A 13,631-nucleotide genomic window follows, 5' to 3' on the forward strand; every position below is an offset into this window, starting at 1 on the left:
TTGTTGTTGTGTTAGTTGTGACTCTTTACGACCCCATGGACTGGAGCCCACCAGGCTCCTCTGTCCATGGAATTCTCCAGGCAAGATTACTGGAGTGGGTAGCCATTCCCTTCTCCAGGGGATCTTCCAGACCCAGAGAGTGAACCTGTACCTCCTGCATTGCAAGCAAATTCTTTACTGTCTGAGCCACCAAGGGAGCCCAAATGTTATCTATTACGAACTTAAAGTTCTGTCTTTTTATCTGAATGCCTAAACATCAAACCTTCTATGTCACCCATTATATTACTTCGTTTTGTTGGTGGTCTTGTCTGACCTGAACATAAGAATTATCTTCCCCATTATACAGTCCTTAAATTCAGAAATCAAATCCTGCTTCCCTCTTTGACCCCAAGCACAGGCCTTTACAAGTGCCAGCTGGCTGAACTGCTTATTGACAAAAACTCTGCGGAAAAAAAAAAAACAAACCCAGAGCTTTGTCCTTCTGGCTCAGAAAACAAATGGAGGCAGAAGAAAGATAGCTCACTGGTATTACTCACAGTCATTAAAAGCTTTCTGTCCCTCTAGGTTTGCCTTTATGCAACATGAATATTTACTGTGAATGTATTCCTTTCCAGGGACCAGCTGTATAACCCGCCACCTAATAGAGGTGGAGCTCCTGAGGGGTCCTTGGAGTGTCCTGCCGAGTTGAGGCCACAGGATCCCCAGGCTCCTTCGCCAGCTGCTGTCCCTAGACCCCCGAGTCACCCTCCAGCCAGAGGAACTCTGAAAACAAGCAATTTGCCAGAAGAATTGCGTAAGTTGTTTGCAATGTTGTTTTTTCCTTCTTCTTGGTCACGTCTTACACTTTGAGAGTACTTGATGAGTCTTCATCTATAATCTTGGATATTTCTCACATACTACACAGTGAAATGAAATGTCCTCTTTTGCTTTTTGTTTAAAACTCACCAGGATTTTGTGTGAGTGTTTGTAGTGATTCTAATACTACCTGCAATACTCCCAAAGTGCTTACCAGTAGATTTTCTACAACTGTACTCCAACAACAAATAACCCCCATGCTTTCTCCCTCTTCTAAATGATTCTCTTGAGTGGATTTGTCCCTGGATAAATTGATTGGATGTCCATGTGGTATTGGCCGGGGACCTAGTGTCTCACCATAAATTAGCAGCAGCCTTCAAGAACGAGGTCATTTCCTGTAGGAATGAGCAATCGTGTTTGGAAAAACCAGTCTCACATTCTCCATACTTCTGTACAACCAAATGCAAACTAAGCCTTTTATTTAAAGAAACATTCGACTAAGTGTCAGGTGATGATGCTTTTTCCACATTTTGCAGCCAGAACCAGATATGTTGAAATATCACCAAAATGTTCTCATATGAAGGTCAGTCGGGACAGTAAGTTCCAGAAATCTTAAGAAAACAGTCACCACTTGTGAAATTGTTATATTCTGTTGTGCTTGCCGTAATTCTAATAAGCCCTTCCCAAATCTAGGCACTGCTTTGAACTAAACTTAAAATTAAGCCCTTTGCATGTGTTAATTCCAACTGGGGAATCAATGTTCTTTAGTCATTTAAGGCTCTGAAAGATTTCTATGACAATTGTTTTTTATCAAAAAAATTTTGTTTTAATCTTAAAATCTTAGACATTTAAATTTTGAGCATTTCTGGAGAATGGATAATGTTGGGATATAGTCTGGATATCAGTGTATAGAGCATATTAATTTTACCATAACCTATAAAGGGAGTCCTAAAATTCTTACAGAGGGATTGGTTGAATATTATATGTTGAGAAGAAAATGTATTGAGTGTCATCAATATGTCTGGCTGCTTAAATGAGTCAATATGACATCGAACATCCTCTCATTTGAGAGATGTGCTTTAAAAACAAGAGCCTAGGTCCCCTGGAGGAGGGAATGGCTACTCACTCCAGTATTCTTACCTGGAGAATTCCATGGGTACAGGAGCCTGGTGTGCTATAGTCCATGGGGTCGCAAAGAGCTGGACACGACTGAGCGACTAACACTTTCATTTCTTTTTCTTTTTTTTTTTTTTTGCGGCTAACACTTTCAAGCGTAGTAAGTGGGTTCTCTCCAACCCTGCCCCCACTGTCTTCTCCACCCTCTTCCCCAGAGCTTCCTGAGATGTAGCCAGTTGATTTCAGACTAAATGCCAACAGAGAGAAATTATTCATCTACTACGTTAACATGCTAGCCAGATAATTTACCCAAGATGTTAGCCTGGGAGAACACTGATTCTCATCCTGACTGGGTTAAGCTTGCGGGCGCAATGCCATCTGCTGCTCTAGACTGACTCACGGATGAGTAAGGGGGTCAGTGATGCTGGACTGCCCAGAGGCAGGGTCTCTGCTTCAAGCTACTGAAGTTCTTGATAACATTTCTGATCTGAGCTGCCCTGTAGTCTACTCCAACTTCCTGGACAGTCCCCAACCAATAAGTAGTGAGGGGAAGGAGGCGGTGGAGAACCACTTTCTCCCTCCCCTCACTTGCTCTCATCAAGTTCAGGGCAGCAGAGAGCATCACATCATGAGATCAAAAGAGGACACGGCTGGGTGGCCTCTTAGCAGGGCTCAACTTCCAGGCCTGCTGTGAGAGTATTTTCTTGGGCACAGTGCCAAATGCGTCTCATATACCCGGGGTGGCCTAATCTTAAGGCCCCGCAGGTTCTGGATGATGGATTTTTTTTGTTGTTGTTAATGTATCATGTGGTTTTTCAGAAGACCTCCTCTGCTTGTCTCAACCTGCCAGCACTCTCTCTGATGCACCCTGGGCAGTCTGCACATCCTGGGACAGACCCCCTGCCCCTCTGGGCCTGCAGATCTATGTCTTGAGGACAGTAATTCACCCTGATGCAGCCATAAGCCCTTAGACTGCCCCCTCATTCTGGGGAGTCCCTTCATTGTTCTAGAAGGCCAAAAGATACTGCATACAATTTGCAAGTGTTGTTTAGAGTGGCATGATTTGTCTAGTTTCTAATAACTGACAAAAATCTCTCTTTAGGGAAAGTCTTTATCACTTATTCTATGGACACAGCCATGGAGGTGGTGAAATTTGTGAACTTTTTGTTGGTAAACGGCTTCCAAACCGCGGTAAGTATTTTATCCAAAGAGAAGACTAAACAATTAAAGTGTGTATAATGAAAACAAAACAAAACAAAAAAAACCAAGAGAAACATGTAAAAAGCTGTTGATAGCTTAAACTCTATTATTTGATTTATGTGCTCATGACCTAAATGCTTATGGATTTAGGTAATTGTTTTCTAGAATTCAAACTATCCAAACTCTCCAGCATGTTTTTTCTGCATGCCTTTTGAGTGACCCCAAGTGCCTCTGAGGACTTCCCTAGGGGCTCAGACAGTAAAGAATCTGCCTGCAACGCAGGAGACCAGGGTTCAATCCCTGGGTTGGGAAGATCCCCTGGAGGAGGGCATGGCAACCCACTCCAGTATTCTTGCCTGGAGAATCCCAGGGACAGAGGAGTCTGGTGGGCTACAGTCCATAGGGTCACACGGAGTCGGACACAACTGAAGCAACTAAGCGACAGCAAGGGCCTCTGAACAGCTAGCATGGTATTAATGCCCCCACTGTATGCAGCTGGTGATCAGCCTAAAGGAAAGCTAGGCTCTCACTGCACTTGGCACCTTTGCCCTTCCTCACCAATCATGCCTGCTTTGGTTGGGCTTCTTGTGGTACACGAGGCTCACGAGGTCACCTGCTCATTTGACAAGATCCTGTCACTCTGCACCGGGTTGCAGGGTTTGCAGTGGAGGCCCGGCAGCCTGGGGCCCCCCACCCCACTGTGCACAGGGGGCAGGCCACACTTGGCTGTTGCAGCACCAACAATTCTGAAGAGGGAACCAGGTTCTGCAACCCAGGGCCGGGTTCTCAGTTGGTCTAGGCTAGTTCGGGAAGGTGGACACCCCAGCCCTGCAGTCCACTGTGATCTTAGGCCAAGAAATTTCAGGAAGCACACACTCTTCAAGTGCCCTGCAGTGCCTTGGAAAAGCACAGCTTACACCCATGTAAGTCTTCCTTAGGATAAATAGAATACCACAGGAGGCCACTCGGAGGACTGGCTTTCCTCAAACACTGATATCACTTCTCTTCCTTCCCCGAGGCCTCCTCTGGGTATTTAGTGACAGTGGATTTTAAAGAGTAGTGAAAAATTAAGGGAAATATCTACGAATACAAATGTTGAAGAATAAAGAAAGAATACTTAGTAACTAAATGTCCATTTTAAGGATTATTTAGCATTTTTAACAGGAGTTTTATTCAAATATTTCTTTAGTCTGTAATTACTTTCAAATGGAAGTATATGAAAATTTTTACAGATATACACTCTACACCTCAACTTCATTATTATATAGATATATGAATATATAGAGATCAACATTTCAATTTCTCGTTTCTGGGATAAGAAACACTGGGGCAACTCATATAAAATCTAATTACAGGACATAAGGCCAACATTGTAGAAAAGATCTTACTTTTAGGCCTCTCCACATAAGCATACTGATTGCCCCCAGAGAAGAGGACAGGTTTTTGTGACCTTAACAATTAGGGGCTGCCTAGGCCCAATTTAAATTTGTCCCTAAACTCTAATCCTCATCATTATGAAGTGAAAAGTGAAAGGGTGAGTTGTTCAGTCATGTCGGACTCTTTGTGACCCTGTGGACTACAACCCACCAGGCTCCACTGGGAATGGAATTGTTCAGGCAAGAATACTGGAGTGGGTTGTCATTTCCTTCTCCAGGGGATCTTCCCAACCCAGGGATCGAACCCAGGTCTCCTGCATTGCAGGCAGATTCTTTACCATCTGAGCCACCAGGGAAGTCCTTAAAGCCCATGGTAAAATCCCAGAGCATCATCCTGGATAGCTAAGTTATTGTATCGATACATCAAGATCCCCTTAATGGATAAGAATTAATTAAATGGGTAATTTAATAAATGGATCATTTTCAAAGTTCTAGGTGAGTCTTAGGAAACCCATAGAGAATGAGTAGTGCAATATCCCAGGACAAGCAAAAGCCAGGAGAGTCTACCACCCTGAGGCCTAAAAAGGCAAGGGAGCAGTGACTCCTACAACCTAAAGGGGGCGCTATATTGGTTTGCCAGGTCTGCCACAGAGTACCACAGGCTAGGAAGCTTAAACTGTCCTTTATTTCCTCAGTTGTGAAGGCTCATAGTGTAAGATCAAGGTTTCGGCAGGGCTGGTTTCATTCTGAAATGTCTTCCTTGTCTTGTAGAGGACCATCTTCTCCCTCTGTCCTCCCCTGGTCTTTCCTCTGGTCTTTCTTTATAGTGTCCTCTTATAAGGACACCAGTCATACTGCATCAGGACCCACCTATGAGACCCCTTTTACTTTAATCACCTTTTAAAAGCCCTATATCCAAATGCAGTCATAGTCTGGGACACAGGAGGTTAAGACATATATTGAAACAAGAATTTGGAGGGACACAATTCAGCTCATAACAGTAGCTGGGTGGACAAGTTGGCCTGACAGAAGCTGTGTATTTTAGTAGATGTCTGGAGAGACCAGTGGAAGATCTTCAGCACATTGTTCCTTCCAGAATGTCTACCTCCATAGCAAGGAAGAATTTAGGTGCTGGGATAATAATAAGAATGACCATTTATTGAGGACTTACTTTATGCCTGGCATTATGATATGCCTTTTCCACTCTAACTCATTATAATCCTCACAAGCACCCTAAGAAGTAGGATTATTAACCACATACTACAGATGAAAATAGTAAGACTTAGAGAACTTCGGGAATGTTTTCAAAGTCTTCCAAGTGGAAAAAGAAAAGCCACGCTGCCTGTCTCTTGTCAGCCCCGACATACATGGCTTCTCTATCGTAAAACAGAAGTGGATAACTGATGCAATCTCGAAGAACTCAAAGCCTCTCTCAAGGTTGCCTAACATAGTCATTGGCCACTGAACATTTTAAAGCAGGAATCATCCAAACCAAATGGAAAGCCATTCCATTTTTTATGTTCCATCAGTTTAAAAATACATATTCTGAATTAATATTCTATACTGTATGTATCTGAGTTTGGTGAAGAGCAGGATCTTGTTCCATAGGAAGCTTAGAACCCGGCTCAAGAGATAAGCCAGACATCCATGAGACATTCAGTAAATGAAAGAATGCCATAATGTGTTCATTGTCCAGTACCACCAGTAGTCACAGTGGGATAGAGTCCATTAAGGGGAGGAGAAGGAAGTCAGTCTGCGGGGAGGATTCACAGAGCAGAGGGGCTTGCACTGTGCTATTACGGCGCAGGGAGCACAAATATGGAGAGTCGAGTAGACAGGACATGTGTGGGGAAAAGAGGTGACGCTGGATCGTGGACGGCATGGAAAGCTTGCTGAATGGCTGGAACTTGACTGGTCCTAAATGGCAACATGACATTGAGGACAATTGACGTGGGAGCAGTGTGGCTGAATCCAATCACCCCTCTTCAAGGACTCTCCCCCTGCATCACCCATCCCTGGTCATAATCCGTCTGCCAATCAAGAGCACCATGTGCAGACACAAACTCCTCTCTGGCTGCAGGACAAGCCTGAGCCCAAGGAAGGTCTTGTTTGGGCTTCTGTAAAATGGAAAATAACTGGTTTTTCTCCCCTTCAAAGACTTGATATTTAATACCAGTCTTTTCAAGGCCCAAGAGTTCTACTTTTCAACTTTCATCATAAACCTTTCCCCCACTATCTCAGTAATTGTTTTTGTGACTGTTTCTTGGATTTGCTTCAAGTTTCACACAGTCCTTTTTAAATATATAGGTTGAAACTGGATATAATACCGTAATAATGACCTGGCTAATGCAAGCAAAGTACCATATTGTATCTCAGTAGTTGCATACGACACATCCATTAAAATCCTCCAGAATCATGTTTGCCTTCAAATTACAGAGATATATATATACATATATATATGCATATGTTTTGTATATATATATATATATTATGCATATGTTGCTGGCTTACATCCAACTTGGTGGTCTACTATGTCTCTCAAATTTTTAAAACATAATTACAAATATTAAATACTCAAATGCCTACTAATCTTGAAGTAGGAAACATTTTAAGAAAATTACATCTTGATTTTTAGGCTTTCAGGTTCTTCTTGCCAAAAAGCATCAGTGACTTTTTCAGCCTTAAATGTATACAGCCTCTTGTGCTTTCTCTTGCTTTGCCTGTAGACAGAGCTTCTCATTAAGAGCCACTTTCCACATCTTTTTTTCTTGTAGATTGACATATTTGAAGATAGAATCCGAGGCATTGATATCATTAAGTGGATGGAACGCTACCTTAGGGATGTAAGTACATTCCAAAATTCTGAGCTTGTTTGCTGGTGAGAAAGACAATTAGCTTGTGGAGTTATTTTATGAAAGAGGCACTGGCATACCCACCAAGGCCAAAGCTGACCAAGTCCCAACAAAGCTTCCCTTGTTGGCAGCCGTGCAAAGACTTGGAAAGGAAGGATAGGGTCACCCTCCTGGACATGCACAGGCAGGAAATAACTGTCGAACCAGACACAGGTGGTTGATAATAATCAGAGCAAACAATTTTTTGACCAGAATAGGAAAGGAGGAAATGAAGGCGGGGAGTAGGGAGGGAGCAGCAGAATTCAATTTAATCTGAGGCCACCACCAAGTGTTTTGCAGGATCAGACTGAAGAGGTTTCCTGGGCAGCCTCACAGGCAGGGCAGCACATCGCCCACCCCCCAACCCCAGACGCCCCCTCACAGCCTTGTGATTTGTTTTTCACTGACAGAATCTATACCGGCCACTGGGACACGTTGTGCTTTAACAAGATAGAAATTGATTGCCGCCAGCCTGTCCGCGTCAGCCGGTGGGGGACGGAGGCTGAGCTGGCTGGGGTTTTGAGGCTTTTCCTTTTGTCTGCAGCCTGATGTTCGCTTTGTGCTGAAGGGTCTGCTCCTCCCGACTGGGCTAAGCGTCCGCGGCAAGCAGGGCAGCCAAGGGTGCAGTAACTGACAGCTTAGCTCCCGCTGTCGGAGGGAGGCAGAGGCTCTCTGCCACAATGCAGAGTTACTTAGTCATTCCGGTTTTCATTAGACCTTTATTAGTGATGGTTGTGGAAGATGGTGGGCAGAACCGCGTCCATTTAGGAGAGCCATTGGCTCTTGTGTTTGAAGGGAGCTGGGCAGGGAGACAGGGCGGGGGGCGGGGGGAAGGGGGTGGGGAGCCAGGAGTCTGCCTGGGTTGGGGCCTCGCCTTTCACTTTCCGTGGATGGGGGCCGGCCCTCCACCCTGCAGTGTTTCAGAAGATGCTCACAGTCTTGCTGGCCGGTTTCCAGCCTGCCTTCCCCAAATGGACCACACGCCACACTTCCATAAACATGCTTTCTCCCTCTCATTAACAGAAGACAGTGATGATAATCGTAGCAATCAGCCCCAAATACAAACAGGATGTGGAAGGCGCTGAGTCGCAGCTGGACGAGGATGAACATGGCTTACATACTAAGTACATTCATCGAATGGTGAGTGATGAAACCACAGCACCTTGCCAGCCCTCGGAGTGGGGCTTCTGCTTCTGTGAAAGCCTGTCCTTCACTGGATACCCCCTGAGGGCGGGGGCTGATGGTTGAAGAATGAGGCAGGTGAGGCGGGTGTTGGTTCTGCTCCATCTACCTTGGGGACTTGGGGCAAGTCCCCACACCTCTGGGACTCCGTGTTCCTTCTCAGTAACAGAGAGATTCATCTGTGATCTCGAAGTTTCAAGATTCGGGAAAGCAGAACTCTGCTGGTTTAACTATTTACCCACAGATGTGAAGTCCTGGGAGGGCAGGAGACAGGGCTGTGAAGAGAGCAGGCTCCCTGCATCTGTGTCCAGTTCTGTCCTCTCCCTTTTCAGAGAGCCAGAGTAGCACATCCGAGAGGACATGCAGTGTAGTGTCAGATAGCCCGTGTTCAAATCTGGCTTCCTCCTGTACAGGGTGTGTGACCATGGAAAGTGAAAGTGTGAGTTGCTCTGTCTTGCCTAACTCTTTGCGACCCAGTGGACTGTAGCCTGCCAGGCTCCTCTGTCCATGGAATTCTCCAGACAAGAATACTGGAGTGGGTTGCCATTTTCTTCTCCAGGGGATCTTCCTGACCCAGGGATCAAACCCAGGTCTCCTGCACTGCAGGAAGATCGTTTACCATTAAACCTCTTTGTGCTTCCATGTCAGTATTCAAAAATGGGTCACTAACAGTGTTGTTGTGAAGATTAGGTGAAATAAAGTCTATAGAGCATAAGGCCTAGATCAGATGTTCAGTCAAGGGAAGGGATGGTTCTAGTTCATGATAGATAGGCAACACCTGACCTCTGGGGGCCTGGTCAAACTAAAACCAGCAGAGGAAACTTACAGTAAGTTAGAGTTAGCATCTGACAGAACATTCTGGCTGAAAATATCACCCAGCTTTGAAACAGACTTGGTTACGGGCAAGCAGCCTCCCTGCTTTCCGTGATCATACCAACCCCTAAGGAGACGGCGCCTGCTTGACTGGGATGCCAGACTAGGCTTGTGACGGTCACACTCTCCCTTGAAGCCGCCCTGGTGCCCATACCTGCTGGGCACCTCCCCCAGAGCTGTCTGCCTTTCTCAGGCTTGTTTACCAAGGATCCTGAGACTTAAAAAGGTTTGAAACTCACTGGACTAGAACTTGTAAGCTCCATTTCAGCTTGAACATTCCATAAGGTGGGGAAGGCCCCTGGAATGAGCATAAAAGGTCCCTGATTAAGACAGGAAGATGGGGCAGGAAGCAGAAGTGGCTCAGATGGAATAAGTAAGCAGCACAGGGCAGCAGGGGGTCAGGGGGGCAAGGACATGCAGCTTTACCTCAAGGGAAGTGGACTGAAATCCTGCAGCTCCAGAGGAGCACAGGGAAAAGGCAGGTGGATGTGTGGATATCCCTATCTGGTTCTTCAGAGTCTCTGGTTCCTCTTCTACCAAGTGCTGACCCCTTACTTGAGCTCACAATCAACCCAAAGTAAAAGCCGAGGCAAGGTGGGGAGGTCAGAGAGTGGGGCCAAGGAATAAGATGAGTGTCCCTCTTATTTCATCCTTACCCAGCCTGGCAGCCCCCTGGTAGAGCCCACCAAGGGGTACTGTTTCCGCCCTAAAAGGTCACAGCTGGCCCTAGGTGCTGTCCCCCTTCACTGTCTGCCAAAGCACTTCAGGGCCCCAAAGCACTCCATCTCTAGGAACTGCCAATCCCCAGGCCATCAGCTCATGTGTGTGTTGAGGGCCCCAGGTCGCTGCCAGTTCCCCAGGAAACCTGTCAAGCTCTGCTGGCGTGTGGTGTCGCCTGGCAGTAATAGGCAGCTGAACCTCGGAGCTTGTCTCACAGTGCCCGGCCGTGAACCAGGCTGTCTCCAAACTCCGTTTCTTGGGACGACAGTGTCTCAGGCCCTTCCTCATCAATGGAGAGGTCGGAGAGGCCAGATAGAGAAGTGCCTTTCTGCCCAGCTGGCTGACTTCCTGGTCCCCTCCAAGCAGCAGAAAACTCCAGGGCAGAGGAATCAAACAGAAACCCAGGAATAACTACATCCTAGAGCCAACAGCTTCCCAGAAGGTCCATCTCTGGAAACATGAGAGAGGATGAAAAAGCACTGTCGCTGGGGTAGCCTAGTAGACAAGCAAAATTTTACAGGATGTAGTGTCCTGGGAACCAGAGACTGAGTCCAGTTCTTCACGTTTATCTTACAAGTGCTATGCCCTTCCTCTCGCCTGTTTGTACTCGTGTGGTCGATGCTTTTAGGTACACTGCTCTAGCGCCCTTGTAAAATAGGCTCTTGGGGTTATCTTCTGATTTTTTTTTTTTTTATCTTCTGATTTTTAACAGGAGGTGATTCTGAGAAAACGCCTCATGGAAGATTTGTGTGTGTGTGTGTTTATGAGGGGGTTTCTATGGTGATTTTAGTCATTACCACTATCACTTTCCTCTCTGTTTTGTTTTTATTCCCATGCATGGTGAAGATTTCTCAGTTATAAAATTCAGTTGGAAGATGAGATAGTTGGGAACACATAATTCCTCATCTCCTTCGTCATCAGATGACTGAAAGCTTTGTGCTGGTCACAGGATTCGGAAGACTCTTAACTCCTCTCATGCTGAAATATCTGGTTTTGATCGAGTTTTTGGCAGCTAAGTCTTTTTGGGGGCCGCTGCTGTGTCAGAGTAAATTGGAGGTGGTGTGGGGAACCTAAAGCTTGGCAGATGGAGCTCATCTTATTGACCTCTAGCTTCGCTTCCCTCACCCTCCCTGGCCCCCCTGCATTTCTAACCAGTCCCAGCCCCCAAACATTCCTTCACACCTCCAGACATTTGCTCATATACTGTTTCCTTTGCTGAGGCTGTCCTTCCCCCACCTCACTCCATTTTCCCTACCTGAGCAAATTCTTCTTTTCTTTTAGTATCCAAATGACACCCCCCTTGTAACTCCTTCAAACCACTGATGTAGAAAAGGATGGCCCCCACTGGGCTACCACGGCAATTTGTTTATACTTTTCACGCTGCACTGTGGTCAGTAGTTTTCCTTTCTGCCTGCTCAGTAAGCTGCTGGCTTAATAGCTGTGGTACCTGGTAAACTGGTCCTCAAAAAAAAAAAAAAAAGGAGGGGGAATCCTGATTTGTAGCATTTGTCCATTTCCATGGTACAAATACACTCACAGGGCCGACTTCAAACCACCACTGTGAAGTCACTGAACACAGACTTGGGAAGAGATACACATGAGTGGCTTCTGTGAACTGCTGTGCGGCAGCTCAGAATACCCTGGAAAGTATCCTAGTCCTTGAAACCCCAAGTCTAACACAGAGCTTGACTCTTAACAGGCTTTCAGTACATGATTGATCAATGAGCAAAAGGCGTGGATGTGTGATGGACAGTTTAAAATTAGGAGTGTGTGGTGCTGACGGAAATCAGAACAAAAATCCTGTGTGGACTTGCATGATTGTGAGAACCATTAATTTCTCATCCTCAGTCCTGAAATTAAACCTTTAAGTGTGTTCTGTTCCAGATGCAGATTGAGTTCATAAAACAAGGAAGCATGAACTTCAGATTCATCCCTGTACTCTTCCCAAATGCTAAGAAGGTAAATAAACAAACAAACGAATCTTTAAGTCCAGCTTTGGTTTAAAATCTCCAGGATTTTAGGTGGAAGACCTTGTCAGCTCTTTATCAGTCCTTCGAGATAGCAGTGTTGCCAGAAAGATCAACAAGTTGCACCACTCAGCGCAGAAGCCTGAATCAGGAAGATTTTAAAGCTTTATCTGATAGACCATCGCTGTCCTAATTATTCAAACAGCCATCACACACAAAGAAGTAGTTTGTGTTTTTAGCCCATGAGATGAAAAGAAGCTGTTCATCTGATACTTCTTATCTCTTGTACATAAAAGTCAAGATGTGAGCATTTTTGGCTGGCCCGGAAATGTTTTGTTGAACATAGCTCAGTGCTCAAAGCTGTAGAATACAGGAATTAAACCTACACAGTTACCAAAGGGAACTCTGCTCTGGCTCATAGGAGGGATTGTGTTTCTGTGCCCTGCTAGAAGGGCAGGCCGGCAGATTTGGAGAACAGGGACGAAAAACATCTGAGAGCCTGTGCCAGGCTTGGAGAAGTGATGGCAGCTGTGTAGTGAAGGTCTTGGGAGCCAGATCCCAGCACCCTGAGCTCAGGCCCAGCCCCAGCCTGGAGCAGCCCTGGATGTCAGGACTGCATTGAGACTTCTGCCCTGGATGAAGGAGGGTCTAGTTTATGGGACCAGGACCCCTGGGCTTGCCCAGCTCACAACCTGCCCAGCGGTGTGCTTCCAGCCTCTGACGGCTCTCGTTGCACGATCTCCTTCCTGGCTGTGCTGTGTCCACTTTGATTATGTACCAGCCATCCTCTGCTCTGCCATCAAAGAGGAACATCTGAAATGTAGATCTGATCTATCTGTCTCCAGCTTAGACGTTTTGTGGTGGGTTTCCTACCGACTACAGACCGCATTCATCTTCCTTGTATGACACACGAGGCCCTTGAGAAGAGGGCTCTGCCTGCCTGCTCAGCTTTCTGCCTTGCCACTGTGCACGCAAATGCCACTGTGCGCTGGTCACTGTGGACCGTTTCAGGTGTCCTGCCACATGCCCCACTCTTGGTGTCTTTGCACTTGTTCCTTGCTGCTTGCAGCGCCCTGCCCCGGCTTCTCTGTCTGGTGAGCGCTCACTTAGCCCTCTAGCACCCAATCTCTTAGCCTTTCCTGACCGCCCACCTCCATGCCCCAAATATTGAATAGTCCCTCTCTTGAGAGTACCTGGAATCAACAACAGTATGTGGTTGTGGGTAGGAGAGTTGGGAGTAATTGTTTAGAATTACTGGAGCATGGTGGCAGAAAAAAGCAGACTCACTTTTAGCTGGTTTTGTTAATGTTTTTTTAAACTTCTTCAAACAATCCCCTAATTACCCACACTCAGGGCAGACTGCTCCTGTCTACCTGTCCCCTTGGCATGCTACTGCCTGGAGAATAGTTACATTTTGATTCCATCATAAGACTACGAACTCCTCAAGGCAGTAACTGTGTCTTTTAAAAAAAAATATTTGTTTGTTTGGCTGCATTGGGTCTTAGTTATGG

General features: G+C 45.9%; 2 protein-coding genes across 4 annotated transcripts in view; one reads left to right on the plus strand and one right to left on the minus strand.

The window, feature by feature from the left end:
• TRAF3IP2 (TRAF3 interacting protein 2) overlaps window positions 1-13,631 on the plus strand; it is a 43,619-nt gene that overhangs the window by 28,440 nt on the left and 1,548 nt on the right. For 2 of the 3 annotated variants that reach the window (XM_061131510.1, XM_061131509.1), the window contains exons 4-8: window positions 615-793; window positions 3,014-3,102; window positions 7,262-7,330; window positions 8,402-8,518; window positions 12,038-12,112. In XM_061131510.1, coding sequence (XP_060987493.1) covers window positions 615-793; window positions 3,014-3,102; window positions 7,262-7,330; window positions 8,402-8,518; window positions 12,038-12,112 — 529 coding nt within the window. The other variant, XM_061131511.1, reaches the window with a different exon arrangement.
• Window positions 1-13,631, minus strand: part of LOC133048184 (keratin, type I cytoskeletal 9-like) — a 98,848-nt gene that overhangs the window by 19,697 nt on the left and 65,520 nt on the right. The window lies entirely within an intron of this gene.

Source organism: Dama dama, chromosome 28 (genome assembly GCF_033118175.1).
Source record: "Dama dama isolate Ldn47 chromosome 28, ASM3311817v1, whole genome shotgun sequence".
NCBI classification, from domain to species: Eukaryota; Metazoa; Chordata; class Mammalia; order Artiodactyla; family Cervidae; genus Dama; species Dama dama.